The following is a 26,964-nucleotide window of genomic DNA, read 5'->3' on the forward strand; positions in this document are numbered from 1 at the left end:
TGCCTCATGTCACAAAATGTCACAAAAACCACTCCAGAGGAGAACATGGGTCAGGTTGCTTAAAAAATGTTTTTGTTTTGTTTTTTTGCATGAAGCTAATTGAGGTCTTGGTGGTGGGCAGGTCCTTTAAAAGCTTTATGTTTTCCCACCTTAATTTTGTTGTTTTAATTTGATCAAATGGCTTATTAGAGTAACACCATTGATTTACATATTTTCAGAAGAGAACATGTCCTTTTCAGGGTGTTGAGGGGACACCCTGAAAGAACGTGTCCTTTTCAATGTATAGATAATGGTCCAGGGCTCAGATCACACCCTGTATTGGCCCTGACTAGCATGGTGGGCACTTGTCACATGTGGTTATTCAAAGGTAAATTCACTAAAATTAATAAAGTAAAAATTCAGCTCTGCAGTTGCACATTTCAAGTGGCCAGTGAGCACACGTGGCCACCATGCTTCATAGGGCACATTCATTCCCACTACCAAGGAAAGTTCTAGCACACGGAACTGCTCCAGATACACTAACATTCGCTTTTCTCTTTTTACGTATAAGAAAAACGGTTCCCTTAGTTCCAATTTTAGTTACAGTTGTGTTTATTCAGAAGTTGAGGGGGTCGTGCTATTATTCCTCACACATCTGAGTATTTCCGGGTCACGAGACGTAGAAGAGATTACTGATTACTTTCAAAGATTGCATACTGTCAGCAGCATTCGTTCTTGTTCCGTGTTGGTTTTGCACAGCCTGATTTGTGTCTCTGGGCTTGTCCTCCTGAATAAGGCTATTTTTCTTGCTGTGAACCAGCTCTAACGCAGTGCTAAGTGTTCAGGAGAATCACAATGCCCTGTGGGCCAGCTGGCTTTGAGTAGCATCACCCACTCTACAGATCACAACTGCTGTAACGTCAGTACTGTGGCTCCACGAAGATTACATGCGATACATGAACATTCTAGACTTTGGTGCAACTTCACTAGAGTCAAGTACGTCTATACCGAGGGAATTCTCAGAAGCCCAGGAGTCACCAAAAGTAAATGGACGCATCCACATGTAACCCTGATGAGAGTCTGTGACTGCCCTTGACTCAATCTTGTAGAGTAGCTCCGGTTCTTGGGCCCATCTGGTCTGGCCCTGCTGTACCCCACTTCTGCTCATGTTGTGTGGATGCCGGTGGGAAGGCCAGAGACCATCTTTCCTGCCTGTCTGTTAGAGCGGGGAAGGCAGAGGCCAGCTGCCCGGCTTCAGGGTGTCAGGACGCGGTCCCATCAACTCCAGCACATTCCAAGAGGAAGCAAATCCGGACAGGAGCAGGAGCTGGTCTGAGCCAGCAAAGGCTTTGTTGTAGGTCCCAGACTTGGAATAAGCTGAGGTTTCTTGAAGGTCCACAACACGTTTGGCGGATCCAAGTGTCCCTGGGAGATTCCCCTTGAGCCAGGCTTCTGGGGTGTCAGAGAGCAGACCCCGCACCAGCTCTGTGGCAGCAGCGCCGACCCCGCATTTCACGTGCCCGGGCTGACTTACGTGAGATCCTGTCTTGCAGATGCTGCTACTTCCGTGGGGATAACCCGGAAGCCTTGCTTTCCATGTCTCGGCGCTTGCCCACTGACCATCCAGAGGCCAGCACCCCGGAGTCATCGTGGGAGAGCGTCTCGGCGGAGTGGGAGGGGCCGAGCGAGGAGGCTGCACACTCCACTGAGAGGAGGGAGTTTCCGGTGGGCGCTCCTGGCAGGCTCCGCCTCTCCAGGCTGAGGTAGGACAGCGATGCCATCCTCCCCAGCCCACACGGGGACACACCTTTCCTGGAAGACACGTCAGGTGGCCCTGCAAATGGGCCTATTACAGACTAAATGACTAAGACCCGCCCCTCTCCTGCCTGGTGTGAGGTCTGCAGGTGGAGTGCATTTGCTCAGCCATCCCGTGGCTGGGAACCAGTGCCCTCCGTGTGCAGGGACACAGCTCGGACACCCAGGGATGGCCCTTGGGGAGCAGCCAGCAGGAGAGCAGCCCCAGGGTTGGGCAGTGAAAGTGTCACAGGGAGGCAGCTCTGCTGGGCTCTGTGGGTGACAGGAGCACAATGGGGCTGGAGGGACTCAGAGGGAGCCCAGGCCCAGGTTGACCGAGGGCCTGCGGCCACTGTCAATGTGTATGGTGACTGTGCCCAGAGCCTCAGGAGTTCTCAGGGGCCCAGCGTGTGGCCTCATTATCTCTTAAATTATTTCCTAAGAAATTCTTGAAAGGCTCTGCTAGTACAATCCATTACAGCATTGCAATTTCTTCCTTGAATCGTTTGGTTGTGCCCAGTGTGTTTATATTTGATGATCAGATCCATACTCCTACCCTTCAGGAAACTTAGAGGAAAATAGTTGATAAATATGAATCTGAGAGCCAAGATAAGGCTGCTTTCAGGGAACAGGAGCCTTTAACGGCTAGTGAGGAGCCCCAGACAGTCAGCTTAGCATCTCTGGCCACAAGCTGCTGCAAACGCTCGGGCTGACTCGGTCCCACTGAGTGGCCTTCCATGAGGCAGTGGGTTTACTGGCCGTGGTGTGGTCTTTCATGCCATCTTATGGGAAGAGCTCCAAACACAAGCTTTGAGATGGAGATGACCCCAGGCTTCAGCAAGGTGTTGGGTTTGGTAGGTCTGGGCACATGCCAACAGCACTGCTGTCATGTGACTTGGTGCCTGCCTTTTCTCTTGCAGGCGCTGTGTGCGGTGGCTGAAAGTCATGGGCCTGTTTGTCTTTGTGGTGGTGTGCTCCGTGAGTAACATGCCCCGGGGGCCTCTGCTGTGGGCTCAGCAGACCCCCCGTGCCTCGGGCTGGTTGGCAGGGGGTCTCAGTGTGGGACTTACTCATTTCTGTGGAGGAGATGCTGCAGGCATGTGGGATGGTGGTCTGGGGGTGGTGGGGGAGGCTTGCCCTTAGCAGTGCTCCCCTGCTTTTGTCCCCAGTCACACAACAGAAGCCCTGGCCACCTGGCTTTGCTCCATGGGAGGCAGTTAGCTTGCCCCCTGGGTCTTACTTCCCACCTCAAGTGGCTTACTAAATTTTCCTTCATCCACATGAAGTAAACACCATTTATTTGTGTTGGGACGTGTCCAGCAATCATGGGTGGCCCAGGTCCCTTTTGAGATGGTGCCCTGGGCCTCTTCCCAATGGGGCCATTCTGTTTTTACTGTTTACTCTGATTTTACTTGCCCAGACATCCCCTGCGAGAGTCGCAAGGCTCTGAAGTGTGCTCTCTGTTGTGAGGGAGTGTGTCTCGCTGCTGGCATTTGTGTCTTGATGCTGGCATTTGTATCTTGCTGCTGGCATTTGTGTCTTGATGCTGGCATTTGTGTTTTGATGCAGTCCTAGCCGTGATCACATTGCAGGCACTCACAATATGTTTGCAGAATGAATGGGTGTGTGGACCCTGTGTGTGGCAGTGTGTATCTGTGTGTGTGCACCTGTTTGTGACATGTGTATCATTTGTGATCTGTGGCCATTTTGGGGTCGTGTCTGTGCTTGGGGAGTTATTTCTGGGTGAGTGTCAATTGTTAGGACTGACATAAGATGCTTTGTGTGTACCATTATCGGGAGACCCCAGTGGGTGTTTGGTGCATGCTACTGTGACAGGGTGTGGGATTGTGACAGAGGACGGGGTGTGGGAGTGCTGTTCCTGTGACTGCCATGTGGACTCCAGGGTGGGTGTGACTCTGGGACTAGGTGTGCTCCTGTGCAGGCAGCCGATGGTGAGGACCATGTGACTGGACGTTGTGCGCATGTTCACGTGTGGCCATGAATACTTGTTTTTCATTACCTGCGTGTGCGGGCGTGAGGACCGGGGCTCCGTGTGTGTGACCACGGGCCTCCTCAGTGTAACACGAAGAAGCAGTGGGACATCTCGCAATGGACTCAATGCTGACTGCACTGCTTTGTGTCAGGCAGCTCTTTAATAACGCACAGGGGGAGCTTCTGGGCCCCGAGGAAGGGAAGCTGTGCGAGAGGCCCACAGCAGTGCGCCCGAAAACTGGACGGTTTTCCTTGTTTGGCTGCTCATTTGCCCCTCTCCTTCCTGCCCACACCACTGTGGCTCTGTAGCCCCAGCTGCTTGGCTGGGCCTGGTGGTTGGGAGCACTGAGATTTCCCAGGAGGAGGCCAGGGTGGGCCAGGTGTCCCCGGACACCCCGAGAGCCGATCTGAGCTCTGTATCCAGTCTTCAGCCTCTGGCAGATGGAGTTTGGGCCCCTTTTGGACACATTCCAAACAGAACCTGAGGAATTTTTTTTGAACTGCTATTGTCTGTCATGGTCTCATCACTTTACTTTCTAATGGTGTTTAAGGTGCTCTGCACATTCCACCAATGTGTCCTCCCACCGTCACGGAGGTTCTAGTCCCTGCTCTCCACGGGAGAAAACCGTTTGCCCACCTCTGATGGTTTAATTTTGTGGCCGGGTATTTAATGCTCAAAATTGGCAAATATCAATAATCCAGGCCCCTTCTAGCTGAAAACAGCAGAATGGATCAGAGTTTTGTCCTAATATCTAAGAAAAGCTCTTTGGTGGTAGCTGGTGAACGTCAGATACATCAGTCAGCACCATTATCATAACCCTATTTCTACCTGTTACCAAATTATTTAACTCCTATTGCTCCTATACCACAAATCTATCATTAACTGTTTCTGACTGTTACAGATTTCATTGAGCCTGTATCCAGATCAAGGAAAGTTCTGGCAGCTGTTGGCCGTGTCGCCCCTGGAAAGCTACTGTATCCACACCGTATACTGACATGGACAGTCGCCCATGGTTGAGATTCACAAACCACAGAGCTACCCAAGGACTGTTACAGCTGCCAAAGGTCACAGCACAGGCGGGCAGGACGTTTATTTAACGAAAGGGGAAGGAGCACCTGGTGAGACTGCGCTGGGTGGTTGGTGGTGAGGCTCCCACGAGGCGTGGTGACAGCATGGCACATCCTGTTAGGACCTGGCCTCCCTGGAACCCTTCTGCTTCCTCTGGTGCTTCAGCTGCGGTGATTTCTGCCGACCCACCTTCTAGTTTACTGGTTCTTTTCCTGGCTCTGTCTTCTGGGTGTGATGATGGCTTGGCTTCTTCGCATTGTGTTTCCTCTTGCCTTTTGTACCCCTCACACTTTGTCATTAAGAGGCAGACGTGTCGTGTAGGATCAAGATTGTGAGTGTGTTAGTCAGCGCTGGCTGCTGTGACAAAATACTGTACTGTGTGGCATGAACAAGAGACATTTATTTCTCACAATTTTGGAGGCTGAAAGTTCAAGATCAGGGTGCCAACCGATTTAGTTTCTGGTGAGATGTTTTTTTCTGGCCTGCAGACGGCTGCCTTCCTGCTGTATCCTCACAGGTCTTTCCTTGGTGTGTGGACAGAGGGAGAAAGCTCTGGTGTCTCTTCCGATCAGGACACTGGTCCTGTCAGGTCGCGACCCCCCCCATGACCTCCTTTAAGCTCAGTTGCTTCTTTAGAGGCCCCATCTCCAAATACAGCCACACTGGGGGTCAGGCCTTGTATGTGTGGGGGGACACATACACTCAGTCCATAGCATGGAGGCCAACAGCGTTTAAGCTTGGAGATGAGCACACCTCACTGTCTGTGGACGTCACTTCGCCGACTTTAGAATTCCTCGTTTCAGTTCTCTTTGTGATGGCTCACCTTGCAGGTAGGAGTTGGGTGTGCATGTGGGCAGGCTCATCTGTTATTCACACAGCTGTCCTGTCTGCCTCTCCCTGTGGGTCCAGGAACTTGGGGAGGAATTGGACGCAGGCTGCAGGAGGTGGAAGTAGAGATGGCAGTAGGACGGGGAGACACCGCGTACAGGTCAAACCAGAGGACTCCAGACACACGGGACTAAACACTACAAAGCCAGCTGCGTCAGGCGCGGGGATGGGGGATGACGCATGGTGGGTCAGGCGGCTGTGTGGTTGGAGGGAAGAGCTGGCTCGTGTCCATTTGAGGAGTGGGTCTGGGCGGCTGGTGGGGTCCCCAGGCCTGTCCTTGCTCTGGCTCACCTTGACACACCCCCAGCTGTGAACCTCAGCAGCCGTGCAGACTCCACGCTGCTCCAGGTGGACCTGGCAGGGGCCCTGCAGGTTGGCGGCCCGAGTCATCCTGGGAGAGATGAGCATGTCGTGGTGGAGGTGACCCAGGCCGAAGCTCCAGGCTCCAGGTGGCGGCGGCCACAGCAGGTCACATTCTGAGTTATTTGAAAGGGGTTGCAAAACCCACTTCCTCTCTTTCTGTGTTGAGTTTCCTCCTGAGTGGATTTGATGAAGAGCCCATGGCAATCACACCATCGCCAGGCAAGCCCTGACTTGTTTTGTCTCCGAACTTCTCTCCCTTTTTTCTAAGTCAGTTGTAAAACTCCTGCCATTTTGGTAAAATCATGCCTGGGAGTGGTTTACTGGGCAAGTCAGGACACATCCTGTGATTGGAAGGAGTTTTTTTGTTGAAAAGCGCAGTTAAACCCGAGTCTTCCGTCACGGTACAGGGGACACTCCGACACCACCATTCCCCTGGGTTTGTGGACACATTGCTGAGACTGTGCATAGTTTCCCTGAGCTTCTGCTTCTATAGTGATACATCTCACGCCCAGCATCTCTGAGCCGAGGTCTTCAGCTCACATCCTGAGAAGGCAAGGATAGCCAGCTGTATTGTCACCATGGCCCAAAGCCCAGGCAGTCCTGGCCCCTCTGCCCTGAGCTGTTCCCAGAGTCCTGGCCTTGGTGACTGCCCTGGATTAGCATGGTGACTTCTGTATGAAGTCATATCTCCAGGTCACGGTTTTCCCTAGTATGACCAATAGGAGAAAAGCCTATGGCACACCAGGCTGTCCTCCAAAACAGAGCGTCTGGTGGGTCAGTGCGCCCCACACACTCCTGCCAGAGTCGGTCCCACAGAGCAGAGGTCTTATGAACGAGGCTGCAGTTTCATGGGCAGTGGCTGGCATGCGGTCCTGGGACACAAGCGTGGCTTCCCCGTGTGCAGGGCACAGCCGCAGGCAAGGGCTCTCCGGGAACGACAAGGTGGGCACAGCTCTGTGTGGAGGGCATGGCTGTCAGCAGCCTGCTGACATGGCTGCCAGCCCACAGCCATATCAGGCCCTGCCCCATAGCCCGCACAAGTCCAGCTGCAAAGCGGGAAGAACACATGAGATCTTCACCAAAGGGTGTTTTCCATACGCTTCTACCAAACACCGAAGTGTTTTAAGAGAACCTCCGTTCTCTCATCCATGCTTTGACCAATTTTAGTTCCTGGTTTCAATTCCCTCTGTGACTGTGGATAGCAATAGTACTGCCCTCCCACTGACTGTCCCCGGCTCGCCAGCCCCTCCCTCTGCTCACGTCTGGTCCCCTGCTTGGGAGGGCCGAGCAGGGTGGGCCTCCCTCCCAGCTGCCCCAGGTTGAAAGCAGAAAGAGCAGGCGTCTCCTGCATTGCCCGCGGGCTTAGAAGACCCCGGGTCTCCATGACGTGGAGCCTTTTCTTTTTCTCATAGGAAATCGAGTTCAACCTGAACCAGCTCTAGTGCCAGGGATGTGGGAATGAGTGAAAGGCCTGGCGGTCCTCGCTTTTTATTCTAAACAAGTGCCTGCACTGAGTAGCAGTGGATCTGGGGACGGATCAAGTTCAAAGCCTGACCACGATTTTACGCTTGACTTCCACAGGTCACTCACAACTGGACAGTATTTTTAAATCCAAAAAGAAGTGATCGCTTGGTGTTGAGCAGGACCTTTGAAGTGCTGAGCAGGTGGGTGTCAGTGACCGAGGTCTCGGGGGGCATTCCTCTGGGACACGCTCACCTAAAGAAGTTTGACCTGTGCAACCCCGATTTTTGGCACAGATAGCGCCAGGTCAGTTACGTGGCTTGGCTGACATGCTCTTCCTGTGTAGACAGTGAACACAAAAGATGCAGGAGGGCGTCGTAACCACACCCACCAGGAAGTGAGAGGCTTGATCACAGGGTCCATCTAGAAGCAAGTGGCATTTTATAGCTTATGGTTTAATTTCATTAGCATCATGAGCTCTACGATGGGGGAATTCTAGGAAGTTTAGGGTTCTTTCTCATTTTCTTTAATGTCTCTCCATATTAATTCTGTCCTCTTGGTTGCTGTTTGCTAGGTCTGCACACCAGGAGACTTAAGCAATAGAAATTGATTTCCTCAAGGTGTCAGCAGGGTTCTCTCCGGAGGCCTCTCTCCTTGGTTTGCAGATGGCCATGCTCTCCCTGTGCCCTCACATGGTTGTCCTTCTGAGTCTGTCTGTGTCCCAGTCTCCTCTTGTAAGGACACCAGTCATGTTGCATTAAGACCCACCCGTGTTAAGTTAATCACATCTGCAAAGACCCAGTCTCCAAGTACGGTCACATTCTGAGGTCCTGAGGGTTTGGATGTTAACTATGAATTCTGGGGGGCACAGTTCAGCTCAGAAAAGTTCCTGCCTGAGCTTTGAGCAAAGACTTCCGGTTCAGCATGCCACACGGTCCTGGCTCCTCACTTGCTTCTTGCTCCTAGAGCTTTTCCGTCTGTCAGCGACAACCTGGCTGTGGGTTCTCAGGTCACACGTGGCCATTTCTGACTCCCTCACATGTGAGAAGTTGGCTTTGCTGTTCGTTATCAGGTGAAGCAGTCAGGTGCATGGTGAGGAGCAGAGCTTTGGCCCTGCTCCCTGTGAACTGTGGGATGGCACCTGCAATGGCCATGGGGCGGCTGTGTGTTGCATCTCACACCCCTCACCTGTGCTCACAGTGCCTCTTCGGCCAGGTTGGGTGTTCGGCTGAGTCATTGGACATCAGCTCATCAGCTTGGTTATGGTCATGGGGAACTCGGGTTGGCAGGGACCCTGAGTGTGAATTGACATAGGTCCGTCTCCCTTACCAGCTAAGATGGTTTTTCACTCTACAGAGAGACTGTTTCCATCAGCATCCGAGCCTCCCTGCAGCAAACCCAGCCTGTTCCTCTTTTGATGGCTCATCAGTACCTCCGTGCGAGCGTGGAGGCACAAGTGGCCGTGGCTGCAGCCATCCTGGCCGCGGTGTACGTGCTCATCATATTCGAGGTAACGTTCATGCCCCTTCTGGACTTACCTGTGCCCATAGGTACCTGTGCATCAGCTTGCTGGGGGCCCTGGGTGACCTCAGTCCTGCCTCCTGACCAGGCGGTGGAGCTGTCTTTTCTAAGAAGTGACCTGCCCCGCAGTCTAGGTAGGAGGCTGACCTGTGCCATGCGCCTGCTCAGCTGTGGCAGCTGGCCTGCATGATGGCTTCTGTCCGGTGCCAGCAACAGTGCCCTGGAGAAAAGTGAACGTGCATGTGATTTCCTCACACCCTCTTCTGCCACCCCCAAAGAGTGACCTGGAAGGGACAAGTGTTGAACTCTGGGGCACAGGGCCTTCGTCGTTGGATGGGCGTGTTTCAATGCCCCTGCCTGCTCCTTGGGGTTGTGTCCACGGTGGGGACATGGGAGCCCTGGGCTGCCTGTGCGGAAGGCTTGTCTTATGTTTATCCACTCAGCTGATGAGCCTGTTCGCAGACGGTCTTGTGTCTCTGGGAAACCATAGATGTGCATCTGCCTTTAATAGCATGAAGCAAGGTGCAGACACTGGGCTGGGAGGCCCATTGTTGATTTAATCATGAAACCAGATTTATGGAGACATGTGGAATGTTGGAAAGTCAGCAGAGGGTATGACTCTGAAGGGGCATTTCTTACCGAGCTCGGAATAACACAGGGTGCCTTCATGAAGATGGCCTGTGAGAGGAGTGTTCCAGAAGTTTGCCTGCAGTTGTCTAGGCGACCTAGTGAGAAACTGGCTTTGGGAAGTTGAGCCCCAACTGTCCAACAAGCTCCACTCATTGGTTTAGCTCTTATAGCTCTTGTGCTTCTGTTATTCTCGAGCAGCTCTATTCTCACTATTCTTATTCTGTTTCCTTCTCAGTCAGTGTTATCATTTTGGAGTTCCCATGACCACCCACGTCCTGTGTGATTTTCTAGGACTCAGAGGCTCAGAGGCTGTGCTTTGGGCTGTGGTTTATTACCGTGACCAGAAGTGGGAAAAGACTCATTAGGCAGAGTCTGGAAGAATCAGGAGCCGGACTTTTGTCATGTAGGACCCTCAACTGACCAAGGTCCCTGACTCCCAGCAGGAGAGCAGTTCACCATAAGTCACATTTTGACACGAGCAGTCTAGGCACTCTCGTACAGCAGGCGCACAAACAGCCTTAGCACTTGGTGATGTAGGGAGCATTCCAAAAGCCGAGTACCCAGATACCAGCCCCTTGAACGGCCCATTTGTGATGGTAACATAAGGCCTGCCTGGGCAGGTCCACTGCCCCTCTGGGTGGATACCCTGGCTCGTGTTGTGTAGACTTCACTCACCCTGGTGGGACGAATTGGTTCATCTGTGCCCTCTTTGCCTTACAGCCTACAATCTGAAGCCTTCAGGTACAGCTTGGGGGTCCAGGTAGTTCCAGGTGTGCTGGGAGTTTGAACTATATCAGGAGGAGGAGCACGACGTCTGGATGTCCCCTTTCAGGGGTGGCAGCCAGCCCTGTTTATTGTTAAGCTCCCTGTTACCTTTGCTCCCAATAGTTTTCTTTTTCTGCCAAAAGGCAATTGATTTATTACAGACATTACAATACATACAGGATCCAGTGTTAGAGGTTTCTTTGAACTTGTTCAGCAGCAGATTCTGCGGGAGACTGTTTGCTTTCAGCACCACGGACAGAAGCACGGGGCCTCTTTCTTGTACGTATAGAAGTCACAGCTCAATGGCAGTTGCCCCTAGTGGTTCCAATATCCATCAGGGACTAACACAGTTACTTCAGTCATGTGTGCAATAAACAGTCTAATTCTGTCATTTCATCTGCACTCATCAATGAGTCATTCTGTACTGAAGAACTCTCTCCTACCCAATTTTATTAAGGTGAAACAGTTTATGCCAGACACACGAGATAGATAAATTATTTTCTTTACTTTTTGATTTTCATAGTAATGAATTATTGCCTTAGGAACTTCCAGTGGAGTCCCTGAGTTTATGTCACGTCTTTCTCCTATTTTCCTGAATATTATTTTGAACTTACAGATTTAGGGAATTCAATGTGCTTTCATCAGTTATAGTCAGTAGTAATTTAAAAAATACAGTTCAATGTCAATTTATTCTTGAAAAAGTTTCTCTGTTGTTTTGTCGTGTCTGTAATTTGATGTAGAAGGAGGGGGATGTTACAGAGGTGTTAGGAGAATGAATGGTATTTTGGACCTTGTGTTTCTGTAACTTCCTGTGCTTCCGGAATTCCCTCCAGGCTCCCTGACACGGGAAGTCCTGCATTATGAGAAGGGCTAGATGTGGGCTTTGCAGACTCAGAGTCCACATTGCAGCAGCCCAGGGCCCACCCAGGGGGAGGTTTGCCTTGGGTGAGGACTCAAGTTGCCCTGCGTTTTGGGGCAGAGTGTTTTCCCAGAGCCCAAGGTATCTAGGCCCTGGGGGAATGCGCCCTCAGTCTGTCTGCACCAGCCTCAGCCAGGCAGCCTGCAGACTCTCTGGCCTGCCCTCCGTCTCTGCTGCTGCCAGCTCTCCAGGCACACCAGACGCCCCCAACCTCTCTTGTCCTGCTCTGACATCAGTGTGTCACACTGCCACTCTCTAGCGTGCCATCTAGTTCCCTCATTTCTGTATGCTGGCTGCTGGGTCTGTTCAGCGTGGACTCAGCACCTGGCACAGAAGAAGTGCTCCATAAATAGTCACCAGATAAGGACGTTTCCAGAGCCTCTCCAGGGATTGGCAGGTGTCCAGGTGCTACTCTGGGTCTGGTCTGACCTGGCTCCTGGGAGTCGGGGCACCGCCGGTCTCCGACTCACAGGAAACCGAGTGGGAATGAAACATCATCCTTTCGTAGCTTGATGGGGTGTGTTCCTTAGTTATTGACATTTCTGCAGGTAATCCTGAGTGCCATTTTCTTACCTGAGGATTTGGGGTGCATCTCTCATCCTTGTAAAGTAGCGCTTGTTAAAAGCCCCAAAGACAAAATTGGACCGATCTTCCTAATTCTTGAACTTTGCATCTCTAATGGGCCTTTGGGAGATTTCCCGGTGCAGCTTGTGGAAATCCCATTATTGCAGCTAAAGCTGTGATGCCCTCCTACTGTATGAAATCACTTAAAAACAACACAATCTTCATGAAAAGTATTTCACCACGTAAAGGAAAAATTTTCCCATGAGCCTTTCATCCAACCCCCGTAATTATGTTTCAAGGATTGGCACAGTGGGCCCCTTTCGGCTGGAAACACACAGGCTTCACCCCCTACAGTCACTTTATCTAATTCAAGCAAAATGATGTAGCTTTTGTGTGAGATCATATGTCTTTGCCCTGGGTTCTTTTCTATTTAGTCCCGGAGCTCTTGCAGTGTTTGCTTAAAATTTTAACTGTGCAATCAGGTTCAAGAGCAATGAGTAAAGAACACCTTCAGCCTTCCAAGGGATCCACACTTTCACTGACGCAAGTGGGAACGCGTGTGGAGAGTGAGACACTGTATTCAGAATGCATACAGTGCTATTTTTCCGTGCAAACCTCCAAGTTCCGTTTCCCTCATTTTTGTCATCATAATTTGCAAGGCTGTGCTTTAAGTGATAGCTTGTTCATTTCCCATTGTCCGTGAGCCTCTTCTCTGTAGCGGGCCAGCCGCCATGAGTCGAACGGTTCCTGACAAGGGGAGTGGGAATGAAAGAAGGCACTCACACTTTGATGATGGCGATCGCGGACCCCAGTGTTCCTGGAGACGCTGAGTTTATTCTGTCCCCAGAATTTATACCTTCTGTGGACGTGCAGTTTAACAAGTACAAAAATGCATTACCTAGTTAACAGTGAATCTTTAACTTTAACACAGGAGACACAAAATTTACTGAAACTCCCAAATGTAATTATCTTATCAATAGCCCTGATAGGCATCAGCCTTCTGTTCTGGGAACTGGCCACTCCCACCACATTCCTGAGCAGCATGCAAGCACTCTCCAGATGCAGGCAGAGACAATTGCTTCAGGGGGAGGAAATAGGTTAAGTATAAACTGAGCCATTCTGTTAAGGCTTTAAAGTTAACTGCAACCATGGCTCCCCACATCTCCCCCTTTTTTATTTTATATTTTTGAGATCGTGTCTGGCTTAGGTGGTCAGTACAGACATTTTCACTTACCCGTCATTGGATATCGATCATCAAAGCGATCGACTCCTGTCTTAGGTTGTAAAAACGCTTACTGATCATTACCCGTCATTGGCTACCGATCTCCTTTGAGGAAAGCCAGAGACAGCAGTGGCTTTTTCCAGGCAGGGGGAAGGGGAGGCAAGGCCTCTTCCCATATTTTTTTAAGGCAGCTCATTGGGGGTCCCCACTCGGTTTTGCCTGGCTTAGGTTGTATCTCCCGTGAGATATCTTACCCGTCTTTGGCTGCAAACCATCTTTTGGGGACCAGACAGAGAGACATGAGGTGTAAAACATAGAGATAAGCAAAGTCCTAAAAAGCCAGTCTTACAGGCTCTTCTTTCCCTAAGGAAAGACATGGGGGGGACAGTCGGCTAGGCTGTTGTGTGACTACATCGCCCCCTTTTTTGTTTTTGAAGCATGAGAAACACAGAACGTGTAGTTATTTCATTTACAGCCTGTCGGAGGGCTATTTGTCCACATCTGAGGACTATGTAAAACAAACAGAACAATAAACAGAATAGCAATATCCCCAGCAAACCCTCTACCCAAGTCTTTCTCCATTTAACAGGGTCTGAAGTGGAAAGTCCTTCTGCAGCTGTGGAAAGTGAGAGCTTTTTCACACCCTAGGGGCGTGGATGGGTATCTATAGATGTCTTCTCTTCTGTGGGCTGTCGCTCATGGTATGGTTTAACACCGACCAGGAATTTACAAAGGTTTTTCTTCCAGACCTGGAGAAATACAAGCAAAGCCTCTTCCCCGTGTTATCTCGCAGGGAGAAGCAGGATCAGCTTTCCCACGTAATATTTTAAACAAAGGTTGTAATTTACCAGTTGTCAACCGCAACTGAGGTCTAATCCAATTAATGTCTCCCAGTAGCTTTTGGAAATTATTTAATGTTTTTAAACAATCTCGCCGGATTTGTATTTTTTGAGGCACAATGGCTTGAGGCATTAAACAATATCCCAGATAAGAGTAAGGAGGCACTTGTTGAATTTTTTCTGGGGCTAGAACTAGCCCATAATTGTGGAGCTTTTTTTGTAAATGAGCAAAAGCAGCAAGCAACTTTGGTTCACAAGAGTGGGCAAGAAGTATGTCATCCATGTAGTGGATGATGTAAATATCTGAAAATGCCCTTCGGGTAGGTTTTATTGTAGCTGATACAAATTTTTGACATAATGTAGGGCTACTAGCCATACCCTGAGGTAGCACTAGCCAATGATATCTCTTAAAAGGTTTTTGTAAATTAACAGAAGGAACACTGAAAGCAAATCTAGGGCAGTCATCAGGATTTAAAGGTATAGTATAAAAACAATCTTTTTAAGTCCAAAACAATTTTATATGTGTTTTTTGATATGGCTGTAGGACAGGGCAAGCCTGTCTGTAAGGCTCCCATTAATTTTATGGTTTTATTAACTTTTTGTAAATCTTGTAATAATCTCTACTTACCAGATTTTTTCTTAATAACAAAAATGGGAGAATTCCAGGGAGAATTAGAGGAAGCAATGTGTCCCTTTTAAAGTTGCTCCTGTACTAGCAGCTTGTAAAATCTTTTGTAGGGGGGACCTTTGATCTTTTACGCCTGATAATTGTCTGATTGTCACAGGTGCTAAAACAGGAGCCTCAGGCTGTGGATCCAGCCCTGCAACTACACTTGGAGGAGAATTTAGTTGTAATCTAGGCTTTTATTTTGATTGAGATTTTAATAAAGGCCCAGTCTGCCGAGCCTTTTAAAGATAGGATATATTTTAAAATGCTCTGTGGACTCCCCTTGCTTGTGAGCTTCTTTACAAGCCATTTGAAGAGGGGATCGTACAACAGAGTCCGATCCTGGCTTAACATAACCTGGCGAAGGCTCAGCAGGCATTTCCCAAACCAAAGACTGCAGCGGAGGTCCCCACCTACGGGGCTCCTCAGGAGGAGGTGCAGAGGGATTAACTGTGGGGGGATCTTTACCCCGAGGATTTTATTGATCTCTAAAAGGAATCTGGGGACTCCGAGGACAATTTTTTCTGTCCACAGCAACTTTAAGCTCAATCAGCTGTCCCTGAATCTTTTTTAGCTGATCTGCAAAAGAGAGTGCAGTGCCTGCAGGCTGCTCGTCTCCTTGAGCCATAGCCACTAAAGGAGAGTTTTTGTCCCTATCATATTTGGCTACTTTATCTTCTAATTTTTTCTGATCTTGAGGGTCTAAATCTTCCCGGTGCTCGACCGGAGCTTCCTGACAAACAGGCTCTTTGTTAACTTTAAGAACTCCCTCTAACAACTTTGTGCCCCCTCCCTCCTTCTCTCTCTCTGCCGGAGAAGCGGCAGAAGGGAGAATTTTCTCGTTTTCAGCTTGTTTCACTTTCTCTAGCTTGCAGCCCTTTTGTTTAAGTCCATGGGCAGCATAATAATCTTGTAACTGTTTTTCCACCTTTCTTTTGCAATTTTTATAAAACTTGTCTAACTGTTCTCTGCTCACCCGACTGCCACGGGCGGTAAGCAACTTCTTAAGTCCTCTAACATACAGGTCCTTGCTGCTGGCGTGACCCATCCTTTTTCCCTAACTCGGCCCTTCTTTCAAACAAAGAAAAACACCCAGGTGTCCTTCTGGCCGTGTCCCTTGCGGGGCTAAATCCGTCTTAGCTAGAGGCGCTCCGGTATAAATCCCCGGACAGGTGGGTTGTAAAGCCCAGTCGCCGTTATGCCGTATGACAGAACCGGAACCGCAGGTTAGGACCCAATCAAGCTCCGTAACACAAAGTCGTGGAGCTATCACTCACTCACACACTCATTCGACCGAGGGGACAGTGCCTTGCTCACCGTGCATCCACTGATTAGCTCCAATGAGCTGGGCCCTTGCCACACGGTGTTCCTCACTATTACCCCTATATTCAGTCCCTGTTCGGGCGCCACTTGTAGCGGGCCAGCCGCCACGAGTCGAATGGTTCCTGACAAGGGGAGTGGGAATGAAAGAAGGCACTCACACTTTGATGATGGCGATCGCGGACCCCAGTGTTCCTGGAGACGCTGAGTTTATTTTGTCCCCAGAATTTATACCTTCTGTGGACGTGCAGTTTAGCAAGCACAAAAATGCATTACCTAGTTAACAGTGAATCTTTAACTTTAACACAGGAGACACAAAATTTACTGAAACTCCCAAATGTAATTATCTTATCAATAGCCCTGATAGGCATCAGCCTTCTGTTCTGGGAACTGGCCACTCCCACCACATTCCTGAGCAGCATGCAAGCACTCTCCAGATGCAGGCAGAGACAATTGCTTCAGGGGGAGAAAATAGGTTAAGTATAAACTGAGCCATTCTGTTAAGGCTTTAAAGTTAACTGCAACCATGGCTCCCCACACTTCTCATTGCTCAGAGGTCAGTATCGTGATTCCTGGAACACATGGCTTCCCGTGGTATCTGGCTGACTTCCGCAGGCAGGCTCCATCACCTCCTTCGCCAGGCAGCTTTCCTTCTCTCCTCTGAAACCAAAGACTTCAGACCCGCAGGAGCACTGGTGGGCGAGGTCACAAGGTTCCTTTGCTGACCTGCAGAGACACTTCTGTGGTGAAGGAGTCAGGAGGAGGCACAGGGCCTGTGGCTGGGCGGGGCCTCGCTGCCTACGGTTTCTTCTCACAAGCTCACAATCGATACTACAAGGTTTCTCCATGTAATTCCTTAGAAAAGTGGCCCATGTTTTGCGGACTTGTCTCGGCGCCCTGGTGGTGCCCTGGCCCCCGCAGGCAGTGAGCTGTTGTTTGAAGGCTGACAGACAGGTGTGGGGGACAGGAGGGGCTGCAGTGAGACCTGATGATGGGGACTTAAGGACGCAGGAGTGGCTGGCATGGTGCTGTGTACCCTCGGGACCCCCCCAGCCTACGAGGTGCTTCGTTGTCACCCCCACGTTCTGGGTGAGCAGATCGTGCACAGACGGGTCAGGCCATGTGCCCAGAGCCTATGCTGGTGACGGTGGAGCGAGCCACGGTCCTGAGTGGCTGCTGTGGGGCCGTGCCTCTCACCAGGCCACCTCGCTTCTCGGGGTGGGGGGACACCCCCTGCACAGAGGCTGAGCAGTGCCTGTTACACCCCGTGCGGGTCTGGCTTGGCGACTGCATATGTTGCTAAGTTCTAGAAAGGAACTGGAATAACGGCTGAGTAGTGGCTCCTGGAGACGTCCGCGTCCTAACCGCCAGAACCTGTGCTTATGTCACCGTGTAGGGCAGCAGGGACTGGGCAGCTATGACTAGGGGAAGGGCCTTGGGAGATTTTCCTGGGTTTCCAGGTGGGCCCAGCTCCTTGGCCGTGAAGAACCTTTCCCAGCTGTGGTCAGCGGGAGACGTGACTGTGGAACAGGGTCATGGAGAGTGACACGAGGACTTAGCCCACTTGCTGGCTTTGAGGGCACCAGTTACAGGTGACAGAAGCTGTGCAGCTGAGGACCCGGGCTCTGCCCGAGAGCCCTTAGAAGGAGCCCTGTGTGGACACCTTGAGCTTGGCTGCCCTGTGGGACTCCTGGCCTGTGGAGCTGTAAGAGGATACGTCATATTGTTTTAAGCCACCCAGTTGGTGACCACAGCTCTAGGACGCTAATACAGGAGACCCCACAGAACAGGTGTTTCACAGGTGGAGGAACTGGGGCTCAGACAGGATGGTGTGTGTGGGTCCCACACTCGTCAGTGGGGCAGGTAGCATCTTTTCTGAGGGGGTGGAGGTGCCCGAGGGCACCCATGCCACTGAGCTTCAGAGTGCAGGCAGCCAGCCATCCTCTTGACCTGTCCCCACACACGTGGGTGGTGCGGGCTGATGGCTCCCCTTTTATGTATAAGAAGATCTGAAGTCCAGAGGGGGGCGGGCCTTGTCCCGAGTTTGATGACCAGTCAGGGAGGGATCACTTGGGAGGACATTTGGTGTGTGAGTGTGTATGTCTGTGTGTCTCTGTGCGTGTGTGACTGAGTGTGTATGCGAGGTGGGTCCCGGTGCTCCTTTTGTGTTCCTGTCACTGGCTCACCTTTCACGAGCAAGATTCGCTTCTGTGAGGCCGGGCAGGGTCTGACTGTCAGCCACACCCTGTGGGGTCACAGTTGGTTTCCCACACAGCCTGGTGCCGAAGGAGTGGGAACTGACTGGCCCTCACCACTCCGGGAGGACCGACGCCCGAGCCCTCACCGACGTCCCTTCTGTGTCCCTCCCCGCACGAGCGCTGGGAGACGGGCCCACTGTCTGCTGCCGGTAGAGTCTCTGCTGAGAAATCCCCTGAGAGCCTAGCTTACAGCCTCTCTTCTGTCGCTGCTCGTGGGGGCCTCTCCTCAGCTTTCATTTGTGACAGTTTCATTACAGTGTGTTTTGGAGAAGGTCTTTCTGTGTTGAGATAGTTGGGTGATCTCTTTGCTTCGTGTTGAATGTCGAAGTCTCTCCCCAGGCCTGGGAAGCTGTCAGTTGTTGTTTCTTTAAACAAACTTTCCTCCCCCTTCTCTCGCCCTTGTCCTTCAGGAACCTGATTATTCTAATATGTGAACGTTTGATGGAGTCCCATAGGCTTTCCTGACTCGTTTTCATTTTATCTTTGTTCTTCTCTGATTGCATTAGTTCAGAGCCTGCCCCCTAGGCCACTTACTTTCTCTTCTACTTGGTCTGCTGTGCTGTTGATGCTTTCTCTGCATTTTTCATTCATTCACTTCAGTTCCAGAATTTCTGTTTGGCTTTTTTTTTTCATGATTTCTAGCCATTTGTTAAACTTCTCATTTTGTTCATGTGTTGTTTTCCTGGTTTCATTGAATCAATTCTCTGTGTTTTCTTGTAGCTCATTGAGTTAGATGGCAAAATTCTGTGCTTTTGAGTTTGGTTATTGGGGAATTATTGTCATCTTTTGGTGATGACGTGTTCCCTTGGTTGTTCATGTTGCTTGTGATTTTGAATTGCTGCTTCAGCATTTGAGGTAACAGACACCTCTTTCTCGGTTGTATCCAGGTGGGAGATACTGTTTGTCAGGCCTGTTACATCAGGGTTTTCCCGGCCTGGTATGGCTACACCTGCGCCACACTTCCTGTGCCCTCTTGTGGCGGAATTCTTAAGCTTTTGTGTCTTCTCCAGTTCGTACCACTCGCCAGGCTGGCTGCTGGGAACCTGTCTTCTGTCTTCCAGAAGGTGGTGCCACAGCTCACATCTGTGGTTTCTCACAGACTGCAGACCCCGCTGTCTCCCTGGCGTACTGGAGCTGGCTCCTGCCACACTTGGGAGTGCGCAGAGGAGCTGGGCGCAGGTGGCCGGGCCGGTTAGCAGCCTCAAGGTCGGGGTGGCACTGGCCTTGGCGGGCATCGTCGGGAGCTACCCCCAAGGATTTGTGGCCAGGCTTCCTGCTGAGGTCCTGAGCAAGTCAGCAGGGTCCGCGTTCCTTTAACCTCCTTTGGTCTGCTCACCGACTCTTTCCTGATCTTGTCCCTCCACTGGCGTGGAGGCCCCACCTCAACACTCTGGACGCTGTGGGTCAGAAGCAGGTCCTGCAGCGGCATCTCCACAGCGGGGCAGTGGGCACGTGCTCACCTTCACCCCCTCTTTGCCTGTGGGAGAGTCCAAGCCGGCTAATTTCTCTGCCGTCCCCCTCTGTGTGTGTCCGCTGTCCCTGAGTGTGCATTTGCTCCAGTGTGAGGGACTCTGCTTCCGAGAGCTGCGGTTCATTGGCCCTGTCGCGGCACCTGCCCGTCAGCTCCAGGCTTCCCGACGATGGCCCACAGAAACAGGCAGCTTGCCGGCTCCTGGTCTGCGGCCTGTGCACCGGTGGGCAGACTCCGCCCATGCCCTTGCTGTCTGCCGCTGGACCCCACTGCCCCCACAGAGGCGCTTTTCTTTGTGGATGGATGCCCATTTGGCTGTTAGAGGACAAAACAGAGGGACTGCTGCTGCGATGATGCTGATGTCACCTCCCAGTTTGCTTTTAAATGTTGAGATGTGAGCAGATTGGCTTGTGTTCTCCCTGGGCGCTTTGGGGAATGGGGGTAAGACAAGTGCAGGGAGAGTGAGAGGCACAGGAAGAAAGGAGGGGGCGTGAGGGTCTGCAGACATCAGCACATCAGCACCGGCACTGCTCGGGCAGTTTTCTGTCTCAGTCCGCTGGACCTGCGGTGCCAAAGCCACAGCTTGGGGGGCTCGCAGAGCAGCCCTCTGTTTCTCATGGTTCTGAGGCTGGGGGTCCGAGGTCCAGGTGCCGGTCCTGGCAGGGGAGGACCTCCTCCAGGCCACAGCCTCCTATTGGGTCCTCACATGTCGGGGGGTGGGGCAGGGGTCTCTGCAGCCTTTTGTAATAGGGTATTAGTCCCATTCACGAGGGCCCTTCTCGCTTTACCTCTTAAAGGCTCCAGCTCCTAATACCGCCCTCTGGGGTTACGATTTCAGCACACGAATTTTGGAGGACATGAACATTCAGGCTGTAGGAGTGACACAAACATTCATGACCACAGTGCAGTTTTAGAATGTTTGATCGCTATGTAAACACCCCTGGGGCCCTCTGAACCCTTCCTGCCACCTCCAGCCCCAGGCAGCCCTGATCTCCGTTCTGTCTCTAAACCTGCCTTTTCTGCACAGTTCATATCAGTGGAATGATACAGTTTTCTGTGTCTTGCTTCTTCCACTTAGTGTAATGCCTTTTGGGTCCATCCATTACATACATGTATCAGTAGTCCTGTTGTCATGGCATGTACTGCGTCTTGTTTATCCATTCACCGTGGATGGACTTTGGAACGTCTCCAGTGTTTGCCTATTTTGAATCATGTTGCTCCAAACCCTTGTGCTTATGTGGGCTGTTAAAGGATACACTCAGGCATATTAAAGTTTTAGGAGTTTACTTGAGCAAAAATTGTTTTGAATCTGGCAGTGCCAAACTGGAAGTGGCTAGGAGCAGTCCATCCACAGGAGCTGGGAAGAGACTTTATAGAGAAAAGGTGGAGCAAACATGGAAGTGATTTGATTGGCTGTAGCTTAACATTCACCTTATTTGGGAAAGCCGAGCTGGCTGGTTGTGATTGGTTGTCCTAGGGGTTTGATTTCTACCTCAAGGCATGATGCTGAGGCTGTGGTTTGCTTACATGGGCTGCTATGGCTCTGGAGCTCCCTCAGTCTAATGGCCTCCTAGTTTAACTAATTTAACAGGATGTGTGTTTTCATTTCTCTTGGGTAGATTCATGCAAGTGGAATTGCTGGGTTATATGGTAAATTTATTATTTAACTTTTTAAGAAACTGCCAAACCATTTTCCATGATAGCTGCACCATTTTACATTCCCACCAGCAATGTTTGAGGGTTTTAATTTCTCCACATCCTCAACTTTCTTCACTTTTTGTCTTAAAAATTACATGTTCGTTCGAAATTATAATTAAGTAGAAAAGATGCCTTTGTGATTCAGTGAGAACACTGACGTCTCCAGTAGATCCAGTGCCGGCTGTGTACCTTTGGTGTAAAAGCAGTCTTAGTAATTGGCGGCATGATTTATGTTGTGGAACTAAGGGTCCAGTTCCAGGGATTGGATGGTAAGTGGTGACAATTAACTGCGGGCTTCCTTGGAGAACATACTTTATTCAGCCTCCTGCTTCTACCCCGCGGGTCATCTAATTATTCAGGAAATGAAAGCAGTTTCTTTAGGAGGCTGACTGCTGCTGCTTGTGTGTGTTTCTGGGGTTTCCAGACTCTGCAACAGTAAGACCCAAGATTTATTGTCTTAATGGATATGGTGTTGAGTGGCTGATCGTGACAGACACTTACACCGACACAGGCCTTTGCATGCTCTAAATACAGTCGTTTCCTGTGTTTCTTTCCAGATTGTTCACAGAGCACTGGCAGCCATGTTGGGCTCTCTGGCGGCACTAGCGGCGCTGGCTGTCATTGGTGATGTAAGTTGTGACATTCACGTGAAGGGTCACCTCTGGATATAGTGTCAGCTTCAGACAGTGCCGGGATTGGGCGTTAGCTGGTGTTTTACACTCTCTTCTAGACTATTTGCACATGTCCCTCCAGGAGCCGTGTTAGAGGCATGAAAAATCAAACAGGCTTCATGGCATTGATGAGTATTTTTCTTTGACTTTGACACACACACTCTGTCATTCTCCAGCGTAACATTTGCCGAGGGCCGTGGAGCTGAGTGGTGTGAAGCTGTCAGCCCTGGCAGGTAGGGCAGCTGTCCTGCAGTTCAGACTACAGTTCTTCCTAGAGTCCCAGGGACAGCATTTAAGAAACTGGCTTTTCTCATTACGAAATGCACAGGCTTGCATTATGCTGCCTGGGGCACGCATGGTTTTCAGAGGTGATATTATAATATGATTTCAGAGGCCAGTGAATGGTGTGATTTTTGACTCTGGCCCAAGGAGTGGGTTTGCTGTAAAGGGCAGCATGTTTCTACAGCCCAGCACCAAAAGAACGTCACCAGGATTAATTGGCAAATTTGTACTTTGATTACAGAGACCCAGCCTGACCCACGTGGTGGAATGGATTGATTTCGAGACCCTGTCCCTGCTGTTTGGCATGGTAATCGCAGTCCTTCCGGGGGGACGTGCCCAAGGCTGCTGGGACCCGGGATCTTCTCTTTGTCGTTGCTAATCCTTCATCAGACTAAAGACACAGGCCGCCCAACAGTCAGGGCTTGACGGAGAAGTGTTAGTTTAGGTCTAGCCAATTTCTCCTGAGGAGGAATGGGACATTTGAGGCTCTGGTTAGTTCGCTGGAGAATTTCACTCTACGGCCTGTCTGATAGTGAAATAATATTGCCATTTAGAAAATCTAACCAATTTTTGAGTTACTACCCTTAAAATATAAAATGGAATAGCCCAGCTAAATGAACGATGTAAGTCTCAGGGATTGGAAAAGTATGCGTAAGAAAGTGTGTGGATAAAGAAAGAGAGCTTCCCCAAATGAGCTGTAAGCTGCTTTAACTAGGGTAAGTGGGCTTTGGAGGGGCCTGGACAGCAGTGGGGGCGGCTCCTGACCTTCTGAAGACCCCCGCGCAGTGGAGTGGTCTGAAGGAGGGTTCCCGGCTCTGGGGGCCACACCCACGGTGGAGAGCGAGTCACTGCACACCCTCTTCTTCCTCACTAACATTTACGCCCTACCCCCAGCCCCAACTGAGGGCCCTGCTACTCTAGGCTTCAGTGTAACCCAAACTGGCTGCCGCCTCTGTAGGTGCAGGGTGGGGAGCAGGGCAGTGCTCTGGGGTCAGGCTCCATGGAGGAACTCACCTTTGTGTTGGGTCCTGAAAAGTACAAAGGGTTGGGTCATCTGGAAGGAAGTAGGTGGCATGCCAAATGTCTTGTAAAATAAGTTTAACAAAAACCCTTAAATGAATGGCTTGTTAGATCCCTGGGGCAGCCATAATAAAGTACTCCAAATGGCACTGAAACAACTGAATGTCTTCCCTCTTTTCCGGAGGCTGGAATTCGAGATCAGGGTGTCGGCAGGGCTGGTCCCTCCTGAGGCCTCTCTCCCGGGTGTGTGGATGGCCACTGTTTCCCTGTGTCCTCACATGCTCGTCCCTCTGTGTATCTATGTCCTCATTGCCCCTTTTCATAGGGACAGTGGTCAGACTGGGTTAGGGCCCACTTTAACTTCATCACCCCCATAATACAGTCGGAGGTACTGGGCATTAAGATTTCAACAGATGAGTAGGGGCACAGTTAGCTCATAACAAATGGTTTATTATATTTTCAGTTGAAATCAGCTCAGCAAGTTTCTATGATTCTAGAACTTTTGGGGGTGGTGGTGGTAAAGACAGTTTATGTAAGCAGGCCCCTGCCTTTTCCACCCATTCCACGGCAGTCAACCAGCCTGGGGCCACTTACCCGCATCCCTGAGTTCCAATCTCTCTTGGGTGGCTCTGGCTGCAGATGTGTGGAACAGCTTCCTCACCAGAGTAGGAGGCCACACAGGACCCACCTGTTCACATTCGCGTTCGCATGAAGCTTCCGTTGGTGCGTCCCACAATAGCGCCCGGGGTCGTTAGGGTTGGGGTGATGGTCCCCTAGACAAGGCAGGTATTTGTACTGAGTCTAAACTGAGTTTTGGACATTTCTGTTTTACTCAGTTTATTTGAAAGACAATACATGGCCTACTATTTTCTAAGTACTTTAATTTACATCATTTTATTGAATTTTCACAAGGAACAAAACATTCAGAGTTGAGGTGAGGAAAACAAAGTGCAGAGGATTAAATCATTTTTTTTGCTCAAGGTTAAAATTAACTTCTACTTAGTAGCGGAATCAGTATTTGAACCTGCATCTTCTTACCCCACGTTAAATGCATGGTACACTGCCATCTGAGGAAGTGGAATGGAGAACCTTCCAGAAAGTTCAGGCTGGTGGATTAGACTTGGAATCAATGGGATGGTACTTTTTGTTACTATCTATGATGGTTACTGCCATCATCTCAGTGTTACCACCAGGAAGAAATGCAGCTGAGTAGGAATTCTGGGTTCATACAGAACTCAAAGAATAAGCATTTCAGCATAACTGCTCTTATTTGCATGTCCTGAACAAATTGGTGACAAAAACCTGTTTAATATTTTAGGAAACCAAATTTAGCCCAATTTAAAATTCGTCAAACGTTTAGTTCTTCTCGTGTGGATATTTAAGTGCAGAAGGTCACGTTCTGGCCCATTTCCTTCCTTGCTTTGTGACTGTAAGCAAGTCACCTTCCGTCCCTCTCCCAGTTTCCTGGTCTGGAAAACGAAGAGTAATAGTGGCCCCTAGGCTTGTTGTGAATGAAAGTCAGACGGATGATAATGTACCTGGGCACAGCTCCCTGGACAAAAATAGAGGTGCAGACCCGCTAGCAGGAGGCTCCGTGCAGGGGTTTGCAAGTGGGCTGCACTCAGTCCCCGCAGAAGCTCGATGACAGCAGCGCCCGCACAGGCCAGAGCTCAGCGGGGGCCTTGAGTGCAAGGTCATTTCAGGGCGGCGCTCAAGGCTTCTCCTTGTCTCCCTTTTCTCTTTTCTCCACAGATGATCTTAGTAGCCATATTTTCAGAAACTGGATTTTTTGATTATTGTGCCGTGAAGGTAGGTTTGATGTGTCCTTTTAACAGTTACGCGTTAATTGATATATTTATTTCCCACCATTACATATTTAGTAAGATTACTATTTAAAGCAAACATTTCTAAATTCCACCTTCCTTTTTGAAATTACTTGCTTCTGGAAGCCTGGGGACAGTTGCTGTGATCCGTCAGCTTCTCCACAAACAACTGAAGGAGATCAAGGAGAAGGGTCCTTGAGTCATAATTGTGTGGGACGTTATTTAAACTGGCACTCGAGAGCTACATATCAAAAACCGTTTTGCATTTTGGAGTAGCTAAATATTTCAAGTCATCAGCTTCTGATGACGTTGTTTTTTGGTGAAATAATGTCAACGACTACTTTCTAAGCATGGAGTGTATCCACATTCACTTTCATGACTGGGGCCCTGGGGGCCCTACCACGACCTGTCACTCAGGGTTGGCAGGAGGAGACCTTGCTGTACACGGTGAATGCAAAGGCTACCAATGTGCTTGCTTTATTTATCTTGTTAGAACTGAGACGTTCTTTAAAAAATTGTATCCTCAGCAAAGCACTTTGCAAACCCTGAGTGGCAGAACCACATGGTGGTGTTTGGTGTTCTCCATCTGTGCGCAGCGCCCTGCACCTTCCCGGGAGACACCTGGTGCCTTTCTCCTGGTACCTTAGTGCTGAAAGTCTCCTCTAAGCAGCAGGTCGGGTGGATGGCCCGACGCAGTCTAGGCCGTGCAAGCGGGAGGAGGTTGGAGAAGACTGGATAATGTTAAAGGGGTGGAGGCCCATCTCCTGTGGCAAGTGAACCATCCCAGGGCACCGTGCAGGAGCTTCGGATGCAGGGGACACAGGCCAAGGTGGATTTCCAGTGCCCCCGTGAGGCCATCACTCCCGTACCTCAGCAGACTTACCAGCCGTGGTCTCACTGTGCCCCCACCGTGCAGTGTTTATTCTCAGAGCCCTCAGGAAAAGGCGCATCTAGTCCTCAGCCTGCTGACCCTCACTCGTTCCTTTCCGTGTGTCCCAGGCCTACAGACTGTCCCGGGGGCGAGTGTGGGTCATGATCATCATGCTGTGTCTCATCGCCGCCATCCTGTCTGCCTTTCTGGACAATGTCACCACCTCTCTTCTCTTCACTCCCGTGACCATAAGGTATGCAGAGTGGCTCACGTGGGCGCCCGGCCAGGCTCACGGCAACGCCTGTAAGAGTCAGGAGATGCAAGCCTTGCTGTTCTGCGAGGAGAGACTGCCAGGGGCCAGGTGCTCTTGTCCATGGGTCCCCAGCAGGTCATCGAGCAGCCCTCTCGCTCTGGCCGCCTCTTGGGTGGCTCAAGGGACCCGGCCTGGATGGCGAATGGATGGGGGCCACTAAGCACAAGGTTTTATGGGGTAACTTGGGGAAGAGAAATTCGGTTCGATTCAGTTCCATTTCCTTTCATTCCATCCACTCTATTCACTTAACACATCGAGCACCACAGGCCGTTTGCCTGGAATCTGACGCTTGAGCTTCAGGCCCGGTCACTGTGGAGGCCCAGATGCAGACTCATGTACTCGGCATACCTCACGTGCGTCGTTTTAGAGACGGTGCCCCAGCATGTCATGGCCCTTCCTGCTTGGACCCATCGCATGCTGGCGCTCGGCTGGTCCTGAGTGCAGGAGACAAGCTAGCTTGCGAGGGCTTCAGACAAGTCACTTCAACTGCCTGCTTTGGGTGGTACCATCAGAGGGGTTAACAAGCGACCCTCCCTTGTCTGTACTGACTGGCTTTAAACAGGC

General features: G+C 50.6%; 1 protein-coding gene across 6 annotated transcripts in view; it reads left to right on the top strand.

Moving 5' to 3' along the window:
* OCA2 (OCA2 melanosomal transmembrane protein) overlaps window positions 1-26,964 on the top strand; it is an 82,187-nt gene that overhangs the window by 12,082 nt on the left and 43,141 nt on the right. For all 6 annotated transcript variants that reach the window (XR_012491200.1, XR_002139338.2, XM_074317610.1 and 3 more), the window contains exons 4-13: window positions 1,533-1,742; window positions 2,694-2,751; window positions 4,668-4,740; window positions 6,030-6,190; window positions 7,667-7,749; window positions 8,903-9,056; window positions 21,978-22,049; window positions 22,615-22,680; window positions 25,146-25,202; window positions 26,216-26,340. Coding sequence is in view for 4 of the 6 variants with exons in the window: in XM_074317610.1 (XP_074173711.1) it covers window positions 1,533-1,742; window positions 2,694-2,751; window positions 4,668-4,740; window positions 6,030-6,190; window positions 7,667-7,749; window positions 8,903-9,056; window positions 21,978-22,049; window positions 22,615-22,680; window positions 25,146-25,202; window positions 26,216-26,340 (1,059 nt within the window). In the remaining 2 variants the exon portion in view is untranslated. The remainder of the gene's footprint in view (window positions 1-1,532; window positions 1,743-2,693; window positions 2,752-4,667; window positions 4,741-6,029; window positions 6,191-7,666; window positions 7,750-8,902; window positions 9,057-21,977; window positions 22,050-22,614; window positions 22,681-25,145; window positions 25,203-26,215; window positions 26,341-26,964) is intronic.

This window comes from Rhinolophus sinicus, linkage group LG13 (assembly GCF_036562045.2).
Source record: "Rhinolophus sinicus isolate RSC01 linkage group LG13, ASM3656204v1, whole genome shotgun sequence".
In the NCBI taxonomy this organism is placed as follows: domain Eukaryota; kingdom Metazoa; phylum Chordata; class Mammalia; order Chiroptera; family Rhinolophidae; genus Rhinolophus; species Rhinolophus sinicus.